Genomic DNA, 18,236 nt, shown 5'->3' on the forward strand with positions numbered 1-18,236 from the left:
GTATCCATGTTCACAGCAGTAACCTTTTGTCTTACAGAGGAACACAACACAAAAATGCCCTGCCAAAGATTTTCAACTGTGGACACTTCTGCTGAAATCTGCAAGATGACCAACCCATTGCAATCCTCTTACTTCACTGACAACAACTCAGAATCCCATTGATGCCAGCCCTTAAACAAACTGCATGTTGTGAGATACCTCCTGACTGACAGTAGGATCAAGAGAAGTTAATGCCAGCAATATACGAAGTGTCAATGAAGACATCCAGGTGCTACAATGAGAGGCACACTGGAAATGTCACAGTGTAGGCTGACTTGAGACTGAGGAGACAAACACTCAAGGAGGCAGAAGAATGTCAGAGAAACACAGCCCTCTACAGAATAAAATGGTTTGCTGAGAAAGCAATAGGTAAGGAAATGGCACTGAGCAGGCTGCCCTCCTTCCTCCTCTGACCTAGTACAAGCAGGGGTAGAAATGGAAAGAAATGCCCAAGCTTACATGTGCAAAGATGGCCAGACTCATATAATGGAACAGACATGAAGTGAAGAAAGCTCATATCTCCCCTAATGCTCCTGAGACTAGACCTGCAGACACCTGATGCCTTGGGCCTAACCATGGCTACCACTGGCCTTGAGATCAGTATACTGGCGTTATCATCATATGCAGGAAAACGGCAGACACCCCAGGAAAGGATCCTTAACTCAGGAGAAAGATCAAGTTACCTATGTGGTCCAGCCACCAATGGCGAGATGAAGCAACCACTGGGATGGACATAAAGCCTGACCACTTAAGCAGGTTTATCCCTGCTACAGGCAGGGGCAGAAATGGAAAAGATAAGACATTTTTTGCTCTTGGCTATTGCTGAGGAAGGGCTGTGAGTGCCATCAGGAAGGTGGATGCTCATATCTCCTGGCTGATGGGAGAACCAGAGAGAGGCAAACCAACCCCAGGGACACACAGTGAATTCCCAGATACTGCCTCCTGCCTCATGGAAAGTAGTAAAACACCCCCACTCTGCTGGCCATAAAAAGGTGCTGAGAACTGAGGGGCTGAGAGCATTAGCATCAAAAGTGGTCCACGAGGGACAGAAAAATAGAGTAAGATTGAAGAGAATTCCTTGGAATTAGCCAGGAACCTGGCTAAAAGCCCCTGAGGAACCCATTTCCTTCTTAATCTGCTTTGCATTTAATTGTTTCCTAATGACTGTGTCCCTGTTTGGCCCCAATGGACTCAGGGACTGGTGCTGCCACTGAGGCTTCCCATCTCTCATCTGAGGCCATGGGTAATTTAGAGGCTCCAGTTTAATGGCTAACTGGGAGTCCATGGAGAGAACATTAGGCATTATTAGCACCTACCAGTAAGCTGAGTACCAGGGGGAGATACAGAGAAAAAGTGTTTTTCCACTCCCAATTGCAAGCCCATCCTAGACACACATGCAGCTATACCCCCTCACCGGAGACAGAGGCACAGAAGCTGCACCCAGATCTGCTGGCACTACCCACAGTCCCAGGGTCACCAAATCCCTGCCTCACAGAATCTCTCTCCTAGGCACAGCACGAAAAGTGAAGAAATCAGTAACCAATTCATACACATGCTTAAAAGAAAATCCCAAACTCTCAGCATGTGAAGAGGAGGTTAAGCTGGCCTCACTGGAAAGACAGAAAGCAAATAGAGTACAACAAATGGCTGAAAGCACCAGAGAGCTATCCAGGACAGAGGCTAGTAGAAGCAACATCTGGGTAAGTATCCTTCACACACAACACTTATTTGGGAGGGGCATTTGCATCCTCTTGGCCCCATCCAGTGACTAATCTTTAGTACCAACTCCAATGGGGCAACTTCTTACAAGTCATCCTGAGCTAGTCCGAGACCAACAAAATCAGCTCCCACAGTGTTAAAAGACCTGCAAGATGGTAAAGACTTAGTTGCCATCCACTTAGAACTGCTCTGACATAAAGGGTTTGGCATGCAATTGCCCAGGTCCAAAAAATTCTCCCATGCCAAACTGATGCTTTGCTAGCACAAGCTCTACAGGGATGTTGCTGAGGAATCCACAAGTGCTGTCACTGTCAGGCTCAGTGGTGGCCCTCCATAACACCTGCCAACAGCAGGACAGACCTCCACAGGCCAACGAGTTTTACTAACTCATGCTATGCCTGTGCCTACCTCCTCCTATCTCCCAGCTCATTCCCCTTCCTGCAGCCACAGGCTAGTGCTGTCCATGCCACAGAGTGCTCTTGTGTCACCCTGACATGCTGTGCTTGCCACTGGCTGTGCCACGCACAGAGGCTGACTTGGCTAGTTTTGGCTGCCAAGCAGGGAGAGGACAGCTCTGTGCAGTGCCGGCAAACAGGGCCCTTTCTGGCTGCCTGGGGCATCAATTGACAAACCATCAAAACCTGCATGACAGAGGTTAATGAAACCATGAAGAGACATGGCAAAAGGTCAGGAATTTGCAAGGACTGCTGCGAACTGCTGTCACGTGACAAGCTGTCCACAGCACTGATAACTTCATAACTTTGGTGTCGCTCAAGAAAGCTACAAGCAGCTCTTCTGCAAAACAGGTTTCAAAGGCATGTGACAGAGACACGGGCAGATGGAAAGTGAAGCTCCAGACTCCAACATCTCTATCTCCAGTTTATGCCAAGGCATCAATGCCACTCACCTGTGATGGGGAGCTACAGCAGAACAGCTTAGCATCTTTAGACAGGAGAGGATGAGAACAAGTCCAAGGAAGCCACTCTGCAGACTATCCCAAATACTCTAAGACCACACCGATTATGTGGATTTTCTGCCAGAGGAATACTAAAGCATGCTGGAGTCCAATGCCACTGATTTCTACCTGGCCCACCACTGTTTCCAGCTTTAGAGTCCCTCCAGTCTGAAACACCCTGGAGAGCACCACCGCATGCATTACAACCACACCAGTGGACTGAATCCTACATGCACTAAGAAGAAAAATGTGGTTAAAGACCTTACTTCAAACACACTATGCAGACTGGCCTAATTTGGCATAAGCCATATTTCTCACTCCAAAGAGGCCTTGAGCTGGAACAGCAGAGAGACCCTAGATACACACAGAACATGCGCACTCAACTAAAACCCAGTGTCACTCACAGCTCAAGGTTTTGTAGGGCTGTAGGTTGGAATGAAAGGTGCAGCACAAGACTGAGAGGAGCAATAGGGGTACTTATCTTCCTTCTCACTAGAAATCCTTTTTCTATTCACATTAATTACCGATATCAAAACATAACAATGTGTTTTGCAATAAGATGTACATTTCTTTGCCCAATTCTTATTTCTTCAGAGATCTGCAAGCCTGATTCATCCCTATTATTTCCCCTGCAAATTATTCTTTTTACTTAAATCCCTGAGCCTTCATGTTATGGCCATTACCAATAAGCAGGATAAGAAACTACTGCCAGGCTCCTCTCAGCAGCTGACCTCCACACAACCAGTCTGGGCAGCAGAGAACCGGTGACAGAGCCCAAATGCATCTTACCCCATACACCGAGTACTTGAATCTCTAATGGACATAAGTGACCACTGGTTGCATGTGGCTACTCTTGACAAGGGACGTTCTCCACTGGGCAATGCAGGTCCTGCAAGAATCTTATCTAATATGCAGCACAGTTTGCTGTTAACAATTTGGTAGAAGGCATATTGAATTATTAAGCTGACAGACTGATGGTTTGATATACAGTAATGGCTTTGGCAACACACCTGTGCCTTGCAGTTTCCGAGGAACACAATCTAGTGCTATCACCCACCTGTGATTTGAGGAAATCATACTCCTCTGATCCGTATGGAACGCTCCGAAGAGAGGTCAGGTAGTCATAGGTGATAACTGCTGTCTGCAAATGAAACCAGAAATGTTGAGCAAGCTCTACTGTTATCAAACCAACAAAACTTTGTTAAGGAGAATGCATGCAGTTTAGGCTCCACAGTGAAGTTTATGGTAACAGACTCATAAGAAATTAAATGAAAAGATTTCAATTTCAATGAACTTTTATAGAAAGCAGGACAGGGACCTCATTGACATGTAACTATTAAAAATAAGCAACACTTGGCACTCCTATACTGTCTTTTATTTGAGAAACTCAAAGCATTTTCATAATCTCTGTACAGCACCTCGCACAGCAGACTCCCATTCTCAACCATCTGGGGCTTCCACAATAAGGTCTGCTGCTAGTAATAGAGGCCATGCAGACCCTGTTTGTGCCCCATCAGTTATTCCACACTTCATCTTCACACCACCACACTGGTGCATGCTGAGCTCAGTCTGGGGAGGTGGCGCAGCAGGGAGCAGAGTGACTGAAGACAAGCTCACCGATTAGCACAAGCAGCAGTACTTTTGAGGATATTCAACTGCACAAAGGACTAGAGGGACAAAGGGTCAGACACCCAATTACAAAATAACAATATGGGGATCCAGCTAAAGCTTGTTAGCTAGACATAGCCACAGACAATGGAATTAGATTCCTAAGTGCCTTAATGATTTCTGAAAATGGATCTAGGGTATTTCACAATTTTATCCTATGACTAAAGTTCCTCTCTTTCCACAGTCAGAACACCAGCAAATGGAACAGAAACATACAGGTCATGTTTATTAAGTTTACTGGGAGGGACAGAAGGGAATGTACATCTAGATGAGCCTGTCCACTAACCTGCCATTTGAACTTCAAGATCATTGCCATAAAGAACCATTTGCTAACTCAGATCTAAAGTCAGATTTCCTAAAATCTCCCTACTGAAGGTGTAGCATCCCATTCTGGGACAGGATACTAGCCCCACTTTTCACTGCAAACATGCCTAGGAAGGGCATAAAGCACAGTTGTGAAAGCCAGGGAGGCAAGGGGATCAAATCTGGTTTGAGACAAAGTCACTGGAACTGACAATACAGAAACAGTCAAAAGCTCAGAGATGCATCCAAGAGGGGACCAAGCTGGGAATTGGTTACAAACAGACACACTCCTTCCTTATGGAGGTTAGGTTTCTCACATTTCCTGTTTTCTGAACTGGAAACAGCACAGCAAATTTTTTTTCCGGCTTTTCAGGCTTTCTTGCCCCTCGTGAACTCAGGAGCTACACAGCTACACAGAGACCCATTCAGAAGAAAAATTGTTCAAAGCATCTTCACAACCTCAAAGAACAACTTTGAAGTGGAGGGAGGTTCAAATCAGCCTTGCATGAAGGCTTGAGTTCGTTCTTATTTTATCTCTAGTCCACGAGGGTAATTATCACCTCCAACTTGAAAAGAAGCAGCTAACAGATTGGCCTGTATTACAGAGGAAGAGGGAATTAATTAAGTGGTTGCTAATTACATCGTAATCTTAAACACTAAATTAGTATTATGATGATCCTGATAGGCAACTCTGACATTGCCAAATCCCTGCTAGTGTCTGAGATGTATTCCAGCTACTGCACAGAACGTTCCTTCCACATACCCAAAACGACTGGGATACCCTCAAAGAAATATAGCAAATGCACAACCACTCTGCCAGGTTTCTAATTTTACCAGAACATAGAAACTGTCTGAAATGTGTTGCTGGCCACGCCACTGGCTTCGTTCTCATCCAAGACTAGTGCTGTCATCCATGTTACAGTCTGAGACTGAATCTGAGAGACATAAAAAGACCTACAAGATCAACCAGCCCCTCCCCTAACAAATGCCAGATTACTTCTTTAACTGATCTTGTATCCAGTCCAGTGTTAAATGTCCCAAAGACTTGGGCTTCCACTTTGTATCAATGACTTCTCAATACCTCACACTCTTCCACCACTCCTAAAACTATCCTCAGATGTTACCAAGTCATGGCACAATGTTCCCTCCGAATAGTTGTCTACCCACATGTAAGCAAGAGCAAGCTCCCCAAACTGAGGCGCAAGAAGAAATCTTCTGCTCATGCGCTTCAACAAGTTTCTTAGGAGAGTGTGCAAAGGACTACTGAACCAGTATGCTTAAAATACAAGCAGACTCAAATCGTTCCAGAGTCCTGTAGTTCTAGGTCAGGTTTCTTGGCCTCCGTGTGTTCTTTTCTCCAGGCTTTTGTTTTGTTTTGTTTGCCACACCACAACTTGTCTTCAAGTTTTGTGTCTGCTGCTGCTGAACTTAGTTCTTAAGAATTACAGCCTCTTAATTACAACCTGCTTTTGCCTGGCTATTGTCCAATAATTGAATCAAGCAGCCAGGTAAGAAGCCTGGGCAGGGCTAGATTGAAGGACAGATGCTTTGGGTCCATGCAGATGCAACCAATATCCAAAGTCACTTGTTTGCTACAGAGTTTCAGCTTTTATTTACAAAAAGAGCAAGCCTGAGAAGCTGAGTGTCTTAGAAAGGAACATGTCTAATTGCTCTGTTGGCTTCACCCAGTCCATAGCTAAGGAATGAGAGCAGTTTGGGCTGCCAGTGCTCAGATGAGATCTTTCCAACAAGGAGCAGACCCCAAGCTGGGAAGGCAGAGGTCACTGGTGCCAGGACTAAAGAATCTCTCGGAAGCAACCTAACCATACGCAGTCCTGTATATTAGAGGGAGCACAGAATTCAAAAGAGACAGAAAATTCTTGTTTGAAAAGTATACAGACACACAGATACAAACATATGCTGCCATAACCTAAAGAAGACTGAGCATTGGTAGCTTGTTTTTGAAGGTGTCGTGGTTTAACCCCAGCCAGCAACAAAGCACCACGCAGCCGCTTACTCACTCCCCACCCCACACAGTAGGATGGGGGAGACAATAAAAAAAAAATACCTCATGGGTTCAGATAAAGACAGTTTAATAGGACAGAAAAGGAAGGGAAAATAATAACAATAATAAAATAATAATAATAGAATATACAAAACAAGTGATGCACAATACAATTGCTCACCACCTGCTGACCAATGCCCAGCCAATCCCCAAGCTGGGTGTTCCCCAGCCAACTTCCCCAGTTTACATACTGGGCATGATGTCATATGGTATGGAATACCCCTTTGGAACATTTGGGTCAGCTGTCCTTGCTGTGTCCCCTCCCAGCTACTTGTGCACTCCTAGCCTCTGCTGGCAGGGCAGTATGAAAAGCTGAAAAGTCCTTGACTTAGTATAAATATTGCTTAGCAACAACTAAAACATCAGTTACGTTATCAACATTACTCTCATCCTAAATCCAAAACACAGCACAATACCAGCTACTAGGAAGAAAATTAACTTTATTCCAGCCAAAACCAGAACAGGGGGTCACTGCTTGCAGCTATGGGTGCAGAACCCTCTAACACATTTAAGAGCAGGGCCAGTGAAGTGCTTTACAGCCCATGACTTGTGACTTCCCTGAAGGCAGAGGACATGAAAGTCAAGCACATCTTTAGATTCACCAGCATCTAAAGCAAAAAAACCCTCTTTTTCCCTACTTCCTATTCATCAGGAAAGTAATCTCTCACCATCACTCAAAACACAGACCAACTGCACAGCTTCATCACTGCACACTTCTCACTTATTTTTGTCTTAAACAGAAGATAGCCACAAAAACTCTGGCTTCAAGAAAGACTGAGAAACACTGGTCAAGCAGGCAGAACTCAAGGGCAGACTGGAGACCCCAAACAGGCTGAATAGCAGAATCCCCTCCAGCCACAATAAGCTGTGTTCCCTCTCTGTGCCTCAGTTTCCTGTGCAGTAAAAGGGAGAGAGCTACTCCCTGCCACCAGGCAGCACTGCCTTATGGTCAGGGACAGAGCACGAAGCTTAGCACCTACTAGGTAAGAAGGAAAGATTACAGTTTGTACTTCTGCCCTCACTCTTTCAAAATAAACACTCACTTTTCACAATATTTCATGATGCAGCTTGCACATATAAACAGCATGGCACCTGAGCCAACCCAGAGAGCTTGTTTCTTATTGCACCTGCCCTCAGGAGCTGACTCCCTGTAAAACTCATTAATGAAGTGCTTAAAAGTCATAGAATATGCAGACAGAGAGCTACTTACCACTGGGGGTCTGTAAATGATGGAGATCGTGGCCTGAAGTGACAGATGTACAATGCAAGTGAGGTACAGGGAGACTGATACCCCCTCCAGAGTCTTTGCTCTGGATCGTCAGATCTGTTCCTGGCTGCTCATGGATTCATCAGTGAATATCCTCAAGGAGAATGCAGCAAACTGTTTGGCTAGCAGTCTGCATTCTCAGGTTTTCTGGAGTGGTGATCAACACAAGGGTGAAATAGCGGTGATGCTAGGCAGATGTAGTGTTTATTTTACAAATCTGGAATCCAGTCTCAGAAGTATATCATCTCCCATCCTCACTTCACCCTTGCTTTGAGAATGATCCTCAAAACACCTGCCCTCCTCTCCCCAAATCTCTCATACTAAGGGTCACAGGGCAATGGCTACTATAGCATATCAATACAACAACCATGATCCTTAAAACAAAAGGTTCCAATGTAAAAAAATGGCATATGCAGACAAGATGGTTTGAACTGTTGAACTGTTACCTACTAACTAGGTCACTGTTAAAGGCAGCAGGACACTGTACCTAGGTGACTGACCTGGAAGGGTGGCTGATGAAGACATGGGCCCAAAGTCAGCCTTTGCTCTGAAGGTCCCACCCTATCCGGGGAAACAGAGACAGTTCTCTGCAGCCCAGTATCTCTTTGTTTCTTTCCAAAACATGCAACGACAGCTCTATTCCTTATATGCCTTCACCCTTTTTCTCCCCACTGTGTCAACAACTTGAAGAGCTCCCTGTTGACCTTCTGACTCTCAGAGCCAGGCGCCAACTGGAAATGCAGAGAGGGAATGCAGGAAATCCCAAGTTCTTGTGAACTCCAATTCCCTTACCCAACTAGGAATCCTCCTGCGTGTTACTAGGGTGAAACTTACTGTGGCAATGGCTCGGCCCACACGAACAACTCCAAAATCATTGGGATCCAGAAACTTGTTTCCATACAGATAGATGCCAGAAGCAGCTGCTGCCAACGAGGCAAGTTTCAAGGCCCTTCGTGCCATGACTGATGAACCCTGCCGAGACACAAAACAGCAACTGTAACATCTGAGAAGGACGCAGTGATCAGATGCCTACAGCCCCAAGGGACCTGACAAAACAGGTTTTAATTGCTCCTTTGCTAATAATGCATTGCTAGCACTGCGCCCAGCCAAGAGCTCAAGCAATCATGCAGCGACCAAACGTAAGCTGTTCTGCTCTGACTCCATTGCTGTTCCTAACTCAACAGTGTCTATGGGCCACAAATCCAGAAGTACCTCACTGCTAGACCTTGTGCACCCACAACAAAACATTTGTTCATGGTCCCAAAGGCTTTACAAGGAGAAACAACAGGTGAACAGAGAGAAGGGAGTACAAGCTCACCAAAACTCAATTCTGATCACAGCAATAGGCTGCCTCTTCAATGCAAATGTTTTGAAGATACCACAGCACAGGCAGATTGCAAGGGGATAATAGAAGATATAAAAAACCAAGGTTTAAAAAGAGCTCTTGCAACATCAAGAACACCCAAAACTTGTTGGAAACTCTGCCAGACTAGTTCTGAAAGTGCCTCACTGCTGATGAGTGGTGGGGCAAGAGGCAATGCATCCCTGGAGGTCGCATGCAACTCCAGCAGCCAGTGGCAGACAGCTGCATACAACGCAGGGGATGGGAGACCTCATCAGAGTGACCACGCGAAATCTGTTTTCTCATCATCACTAGCCCACTCAAGTGCCAGGCAGGGACTGCACTGGCAGAACGGACATCTGCAGGAAATCAACAGCCTAATCCTGGCTCTGTCACAGGCCCAGCACAGGCCTAGGGTGAGACACTTCTCTCCTCACTCACTTTTTGTCTGGGAGACAATGGTGGGGAACAAACGCATCTCCCACACTAAGCACTTTGGAGCACTGTATTCATTGCTTACAGTACATAAAGTAGTATAAACATGTAATTCATTACATGATATACGTATTATGATTCTTTATGTCACTTTAGAGGATTCAGACCTGAAAAAAAAATCACAAATTAGGTGTATTTTTCTTTCCTTTCCCTTCGGCTGGTATTAGATAGAAAATATGATTGACCATTCTTTCTGCTTACACTACAAATCAAGAGGCATGGTTTACCTACTCTGCAAGCTCTCAAGAGCACTCCTGACAGAGTGTGGGCTTTTACCCCATCAAGATGGAGTCCACTAATCCTGCCACTCTTAGACTTGATCAAGAAACTTTCCTACTTCTCGCTGTGAGCCTTTATCAGGGTCAGTCTGGTGTGTGCCTTTTCTCTCGGAAGCCTTATAACCAAAAAACACGTGCAGTGACACAGGTCAAGCCTTTCAAAAACAGTTCACAAGAACACAATCATTGAAATAGACTAACATAACACAAGAGACCTCTGTACATGAACCTTAGCTAAACTTTATTATTTCCTTTCATTTCCTTACAAGTCCTAGGTAATTTTGAGGCAGAAAAGCCAAGACACATTCTGTCAGCGCCTGTCAGAGCTGCCTGCAACACCCCAGCTCTTTCTCCTGTTGGAAGGGGTAGCTGGCTGATCAGGACTCCTCCAAACCTATGATCAAACTCAAGAGAAAATAAACCTGGCCCCTTGACTGCAGCCAAATGAACATGTGCTTCCCCCCAAGAAAGCTGCCCTCCTCCCCCTGCCTCACAGAAAATCTACAAATTTAGGGGCTCCTTCCTGGAGGGCTGATCTCTTTTGCACAGAAATCTCCTGTATCCTCCATCACCTTCAAAAGACATTTTCTGCAACATGTTTTAATTAAACCATTTCTGCTCCTTGTACGTTTTTGTAAAATTTCATTTATTGGAAAGTGAAAGGTGCAAACAGTGACATTTTTTCAACACAGAAAATATGCCCCTCTCGTTATTTTTTCCTTTACTTTCTTTATTACTAAAAGAACATTTGCGTGAAAGCAGGATGCAAGTCCATCTGTTCTTGCATCTTATTCCTACCTGAAGGTATAATCTGCAGTTCGTGACATCACATCTATTGCCATACCTGCCAGCTGTACGTCACGAGCAGAAGATGGGAACTTTAGGTAGCAAATAAACAGGCAGAGCAGCTGAGCTCTTCAGCAACAAAGTTCCTGCTTTCATGCTTAATGTGTTGTACCAATAAAAAGGGAAGAAATAAACCCCCTCCAATATAAGGTACAGAAATGGAATTGTCAGAAATCAATTGTATTTCAAAGTTTTGCATAAGGTGTCGCGGAGCCTCTTCCATGTAAATGAGCCGTTACCACACCCCTAGGGGGATCTTAAAGACCCCGTCAGCTGTGAAATAGCCTCAGGATGTCACCGCCTCTCCTCATAAAGGCCCGCGTTGACGGATCGCCTCCAGCTCTTCTGCCGCCTAGCTGAGCCGGCTGCTTTGACTTTCACACGACTTCACAGGCGGAAGGTTCCCGCTCCTGACAGCCGGGCGCCGTGCCTCTCCCATTCCCACTCGGGGGAGCCGGGACGGACGGCGGCTACCGGGCTCCCGGAGCCCAGGAGGCGACTCCCTCGAGGCCCACCACCGCCACCTGCCCGGGCCTGTGCCCCGGCGCGGCAGCGCGGCCCGGGAGACCGCGCCCGCCCCGGGAGCCCTGACCGCCCCCGCGGGCAGCGGGGACAGCGCGCCCAGGGCGGCCCAAAGCCCCAACGAGGCCGATCCGCCCCCCCGCGCCCGAGCCCGCCGCCGCAGCAGCGCGGCCCGAGGTCTACCCGTGAAGGACGCGAGGGGCCGGCTCCGGCTGCTTTCGCTTCTCCTTCAGGCGTGCCCTGCCGTGCCTCCCGGAGAACCGCCCGCGCCCCCCCGCCCCGCCGCTCCCGCCTTCAGAAACAACCCCGGCCCCGCCGAGCCCTGCGGTGGCCGGCCCTCCGCCCCCCGGGGGCCTGCGCTTGCGGCGGGCAACGGCCGCCTGGGCCCGGACCCCCCTGCCCGCCGGCACCAGCCGGGGCGCGGAGGGGCCGAGGCGCCCGGGGCCGCAGCGAGGGGTGGGAGGCCAGCGAGGGTCCGGGTCCCCGCCCGCCGGACCCTCCGCAGCCTCCGGCACGGCGTCGACCCCTCGGCCGGCGCACGGAGCCGGCACTTACCGCCTCGCCGGCACGGCGGCACTTCAACTCCCGCGCGCCCAGCCGCCGGCTCCCCCCTCCGCTACGCACATGGTACGGCTCTGCGCCGCGCGGTATGCTGGGAAGTGTAGTCTCCGGCCGCGGCCGCTCGGAGCGGCGGGGGCGCGGCGGGACTGCAAGGGGCGGCCCCTGGGTGAGCCCACCGGGCAGCGGCGGGGGGGACAGCCGGGCGGGCGCTGCGCACCGGCGGCCCCGGGGCTGCTCTAACGCGTCTGCCCCTGCTGCAGGGGTGCGCGCTGCTCCCGCCTCCTAATTGCAAAAGAGGAGGCGCACGGGCAGCGCCTGCAGTTCGGTGCACAACAGGGTAACGCAGTCTCGGCTTCATCGGTGGGGCTCCCGACCCGGCACGGCTGCCCACAAAAGCCATCTTCTGCGCTCTTAACAAAATCTCAGCCTTTATGATATTTCAGTTGGTTTTCAAAGTTTTCTCACTGAAGGCCCTGCAGCAGGGAGAAGGTACCTGTATGCATATATACATATATATATATATATATCAGAAATCATGAGAGAAAGTAGAAATAGCAAACTCGGATATCAGAGCACTCCTTTTCTACATCTGTGAGAGGTGCTGGAGGGGCACTGATGCTTTTATTGACTAGAAGTCAGAACTGCTCTTTAGCAAAGGGTGTGGGTTTGACCAGGGCACCATGAACATTTTACTTTGCGAGTCTGGCTATTGCAACACATCAGGATTAGGTGTGACCACAGTCACCTACGCAGCCGTAGCACGTGGGTTGGCAATGCTGTGTCTGCTCTTGGTGCTGAGCGAGTGCTCTCACCAGAGGGCTTCTGGCAATAGAGTTGAACACTTGTCCTGCTCCTGTTGAACACAAAACAGTGTTGTTCACCATGTGGTCAGATCCTCAAGCAGCGTAAATTGATAGTGTAAACTATGCAGCTATACTTAGCTTTTACCATTCGGTGAAATGCACACATGGCTGCCTAGTATCAGCTTATATTTACAGTTATAATTCCAAAGGCCAAAGAGATGTGTATCATAAATATCTCAGAAACTGCTGTTCTCCATGCAAGAGAATGATCCAGTAAAACAACTGTGTTCATCAAGAGTAAAAAAGCTGTTGGCAACAAGGAAAATAATTGCAGAATGAAAAAAAAAAGCTTTCTCTGCAGCTAACCTTTAGCTCCTTACTGTAAGAAATGAAAATGATAATAAATGTTATTGTATTCAAGGTTCAATGCAAAACCAATCTCTTCACCAAAGTCTTCTTGCAATAAAGATTACAATAAAAGAGCAAAGCAGAGAATGAAAAAATGTTGCTGAATTGTCATAAATATTGTAAGAGATTCATATTCCCTGGAGCAAATACCTAGCTTGATAGTCACCCACTTGAAACTTAGCATTTCTGATTGAACTTTTCTCCCATTGTGAAAAGAAGGAAACTCAATGTTGTTTCCAGTCAGTATCTTTCTGATAATAAGAACCTGAGATTCAGTAACACCTGGGAACCCATAGTGGAAAATTGGAAGTATTTGGGACAGAGTTAAGGACACAGCTACCACAATTAATCCTTAATACTTTAAAAGGATGCCAGAGACCAAAACCAGGAGGAGACCAAAAAGTTCTTAATAATTCTTTGAGAGTTATTGTTTCCAACAGGATTCTGGAAATACTGAAACAAATCCAGGAAAGCATCACCACACTGCATTTCCATTCATATTTGCAGAGATACAGTTGCACCCAAAAAGGTAGAGACAGGGAAAAAAGGGATCTAGAAACACTTGAAGCAAAAGGTCTCAGCTTCTAGAAGTAATAAAACAGGACATTGTGCTCAGGAAAAGGTCCTGGTGACCAGCCTCTCTGCCAGGATGAACAGGTTTTTCACCCAAGGCCTTGCAGAAAGTGCTGTAAAGGTAACCTGTCCACCTTCTCCCCAGCTGTGGGATAATGGTATATTAAAGTTTTTCCTAAAAGATCAACATAATATTGGGAATATTTGCTGGCTACCCCTTTTGTTTCCATCTAGCTTCACTTCACTTTTGTTTTCCCTACTTGTCCCCTGCGGCAGACATTAACATAAATGCCTGCCCAGTGTGGGCTTCCTGCTAAATATTATCTCGAAGAAACAAAGCAGCTACAAATTATGGAGGGCAGAGTTAAGGGTGATTACCCTGCCAGCACGCTGAGGATACAGGCCCCACATGGCCAGTTGCTGCATCAGCCACATGATGGCAAAACTGGCTACAATCCTGTAAATTTCTTTCCCTTCTTGGACAGATGGGAGCTTTTGAACTGATGGGGGGCAGTGAAGCATCCCAGCTTAGTCTTGGACCATTACAAATTGTGTAGGAAAGACTGCTTGTTGGAAGCAAGCTTTACAATTTAGAGGGTGATGTTAAAAAAGGAAGAAAATAAAAAGTCAGGGAGACGTGCACGTGATGTACTACTGAGAAAATGAGAGAGAAATGAGTGCAGGCTGAACATAAAGTAACCACTTTGAATCACAGAACAAAATAAGCTTGGAAATACAGGAAAAAGATCTACTATTCCTGTATCTACTAGAGCCTGTGGAAGTTTTGCTATAGATTTTTGTGTTTGCAATTTCATTACCTCCACGGCTCAGGCTGACACTGGGCATAATAGTGGGGTATCCATTTAAAGCTACTGTGCTAGTACATATAAAAATCCAAAATAGAGACTGTAACCTCAGCACAAGCACTGATTCCTGATCGCAGGTCACTGCTTCTACACGTGATGCTTAAGACTGCGGCCCAGGCTATCAATCCCCTGCTTTAAGCACTAGATCACACGTGTTGGCAAAGCTCCCAGCAAAGGGAGCAGGTCAGTATCTGATTTTTGCTGGCCTCTCTTGGAAAAGCTATGGGCGGTCGCTTCAGATTAATTCTGTTCCTTGCAGCTCTCAGTTAAACAGGCTGATGCTGGGTCTGCTGCAGAGAGGGGGGAAAAAAAAGAGGCTTTTGTAGTATAACAATACCATGTGCCAATGTGCAGTGGGCAATTATGTAACCAACGCTAAATCTTTCTATAATTAGAACAAGCACCTAGTTAGAGTGATCAGAGCTCTTTTGTGTGAGCCTGCACGGGGGTACACAAGAAAGAGCTTGGCTCAAAAGAAAGATGCTGGCTTGATTTCCCTTTCCCTTTCAACTGGAGAATAAATTAAATCTCAGATTACCCCAAATTGCTGTGAAAGACAAAAAGCGAAAAGCGTTTCCTTTTCATTCTTGTTGAAGACATTTGCATCCCAGGTGTGATTCTCATGAAAAGCAGAAACAAACCCAAAGACACAGACAGGCCTCTCTGTCCCAAGCACCGGAGCGGGAAGGGCAGCCAGACTACCTGAACAGAGGACAGATGGTCAGTATCAGCCCTCCCTACCGAGAGTCAACCTCCTTTTTTAGATTTGCTTTGATGAAGAACGTGGCAAGGTATCTGGAAAGTCTCACTTACACCAGACATTCCTCATGTACAGGAGGAGGCACGGGAAAAGAGATCAGAACAGCCCCAGAAAGAAGGTGGTCCTATGATTTTGTGGACCCAGAGAACTAGCTTAACAAGGAGACATGAAAAGGTATGGGGAGAAATCGCTACCCAGTTTACAGTGGGAAGAACAGCTTGACCCAGCAGGTCCTTCTTCACTCTTCTGATCTGTCCTGCCATTCTGTGGGTGGTCAGCAAATCAAATATTGAGGCAGATCCATCTTCTGCAGCTATAAACAAGTTCAGCTCTAAAAGTCACTGTAGCAATGCCAATTCATACAAGTTGCAGATCTGGCTGGTGGGATCTCTGGTGCTAGAGATCTGTACTTCTGAAATATTTCCTGATTCTTTTCTGGTTAGTTCAGGACACCAGAAGAAATATTACAAATACATCTGACAGTTGTGCAAATTAACATGGAAGACAGGAAGCAAAACAACCTACCTGGAGCTAATTCCAGAAGATGGCTTAACATACTCCCACAGGTCTCTTGCTAGGCCAAACCCACAGACGTTTTTGGTCCAACTTTAAATGAAGACTGGCAGGTTTTGCCTTTATATCAGCACAATGGAAAGCTCAGAACTGACTCCGGGAGCCATCAAATTTTAGAATATGATCTTCTTACGAATCATACTGTACGGAGCCAATATTTGGATAAGACATCTCTCGAAAGAAATGTACACCCATTGCCCCAGGTCATTCACTCCCTTCGAGTCAGTAGTGACCAATGTCTGAATGTGACAATGGAAAGTGATGTGCCGCTTGGAGACCTGTGCTTTAGGTGAGCTGCAAAATCCGCTTCTACTAGTATTTTGTTCTTTCAAGGCCTTTGTTCAACGTTGTTGCCCAGTACCAGTTTAGACAATTGCGTGCCACCTCCATACCTCTCTCTTATAATTTCTGTTGGAAAAAAAAATCCCCTTTACTTTGTTTGCTAAAGCTGTTGGTGCCTAAATTATATTCCACTTCTTCTTGCAGGTCATTGGGAAGTGTCAGTGGGCCACCATGTCCTGTGTGAAAAGATGTTTATCAGTGGCGAGTGGAATGCTTCCAAAACATTTGCAAAACACCCTGGAGTCTAGAAGGTGTTACAGAAGTACATGAGGACATTTTTGCTTATCTGAGAAAGTTTACTTTTCTACAAAGTACAACAAATAATAGAAATTAAATCAGCTTCCCTTTCAGTCATTCCAGACAATACAGACATGGCTTCAAGAATTTAAAGATTTTTACAAAAGCACTAATAGACTTTCTGATCTTTTTCCCCTCAGCGATAATTACTCCTTCTGAATGATGCCTGTAACCCCTAAGGGAATGTGAAGTGCAGGGGTTGCTGATGTGGCTGAACCTTTCCATCTAGGTAAATCTCTTCTTTTTCACTGTTTAGCATCTTACCTGTGGCATAATTTATCCCTTGAGTTAAGAACTGTCGGTTATTTTGATCATTTTTATCCCACAATGTGCAGCCACTGTTAGGCATATCTGATATGAACAATAGCTTATTCCATTACTTTGTATTGTCATCTTCATTTGTTACAAGGTATTTGATGAACCATTTAATTCTGCATTTGCAAATGTGAGAAGTGCTGAAGTAGATAAAAAAGGTGCAGAGGATTTAACAGCCTAAATCTACCCCCAAAGGCTCCTTGGAATGCATCAGAAATACGTTCTCAAAACCAGTCATGGTATTCACATCAAACTAAAAATGTCCCTGCTGGCAGCCATGCCAAGCATTAAGTCCTCCACAGAGCTTGAACTCGTTACTCACTGTACAGAGGATCATTTTGGCATGATCATTTTGTGATAAGAGATGTATGTGGAAACCTGACAACATTATTGTCCAGAAATGTTAAGCAAAAAATATCATGGTAAAAACAAAAATGAATTAATCCTTCTTTCTCAGAGACAGATTTGTATTTGGGGAAAATGTATTTAAGGATCGATCTCAGAACCATTCCTTGCCTAATGTTTCTTTTTATCAAAGCTCTGCCAGAACTGGCATCTTTGAACCATTCCCAGGTCTGGTTCAGAAAAAGTCTGGAACTAGGAGGTACATGAAGATGCACAGAGATAATCAGTTCAGAAGAGAATATTAACTTTTCTTGTCTCGTGCTGTATATATTGTGGGACATTAAGTTTCACCTGGCTATTCCTGTATGGGCCCTGGTTGCTCAGGCTTGCCCAAAGCAGATCTTATAATAATGAAAGCATCTCTTCCCAAGAGACTTCAGCTTTGATTAGAAGATAACAAGGGATTGAAAAGGGAGCGCCTCCCACAGTTTTCCAAAGGTTAATCGCTCTCATTGTTAAATAGTTCTGCATAATTTCTCATTTGAATTTCCCTAATTTCCACTTCCAGTCACTGGTTCTTGTTTTGCCTTCCTCTATGAGATTATAGAGTACCTTCAGATCTTGCATTTCTAATTTGTACAGGTACAGGTACCCATACAGGATGGTCAAATGTCTTCTCAATCTTTTTATGATGAGCAAAACATACAAGATGTTTTAATTTGCTCACTCAGATCATTTCTCCTTGCAATGTAATTGACAAGAAGGACAGGTAAATGGAGTTCACCTCATTCTAATCTGGCAATATAACATTTACTTAAAACTTCACCACAAAGCAAGTTTACTTACTGTATTTCCCCTACACTTCCAGTTAACACTAGCCTTACATTATCTTTG

General features: G+C 45.8%; 1 protein-coding gene across 5 annotated transcripts in view; it reads right to left on the bottom strand.

Moving 5' to 3' along the window:
* ADCK1 (aarF domain containing kinase 1) overlaps positions 1–12,150 on the bottom strand; it is an 81,023-nt gene extending 68,873 nt beyond the window's left edge. For 3 of the 5 annotated variants that reach the window (XM_075030074.1, XM_075030072.1, XM_075030077.1), the window contains exons 1-3: positions 12,055–12,150; positions 8,851–8,988; positions 3,771–3,854 (exon numbers count right to left, since the gene is read on the bottom strand). In XM_075030074.1, coding sequence (XP_074886175.1) covers positions 3,771–3,854; positions 8,851–8,976 — 210 coding nt within the window. In that variant the 5' untranslated portion in view covers positions 8,977–8,988; positions 12,055–12,150. The remainder of the gene's footprint in view (positions 1–3,770; positions 3,855–8,850; positions 8,989–12,054) is intronic. The other 2 variants (XM_075030076.1, XM_075030073.1) reach the window with 1 other exon arrangement.
* Positions 12,151–18,236: the final 6,086 nt, after the last annotated feature.

The sequence above is a fragment of the Buteo buteo genome, chromosome 6 (genome assembly GCF_964188355.1).
Source record: "Buteo buteo chromosome 6, bButBut1.hap1.1, whole genome shotgun sequence".
NCBI classification, from domain to species: Eukaryota; Metazoa; Chordata; class Aves; order Accipitriformes; family Accipitridae; genus Buteo; species Buteo buteo.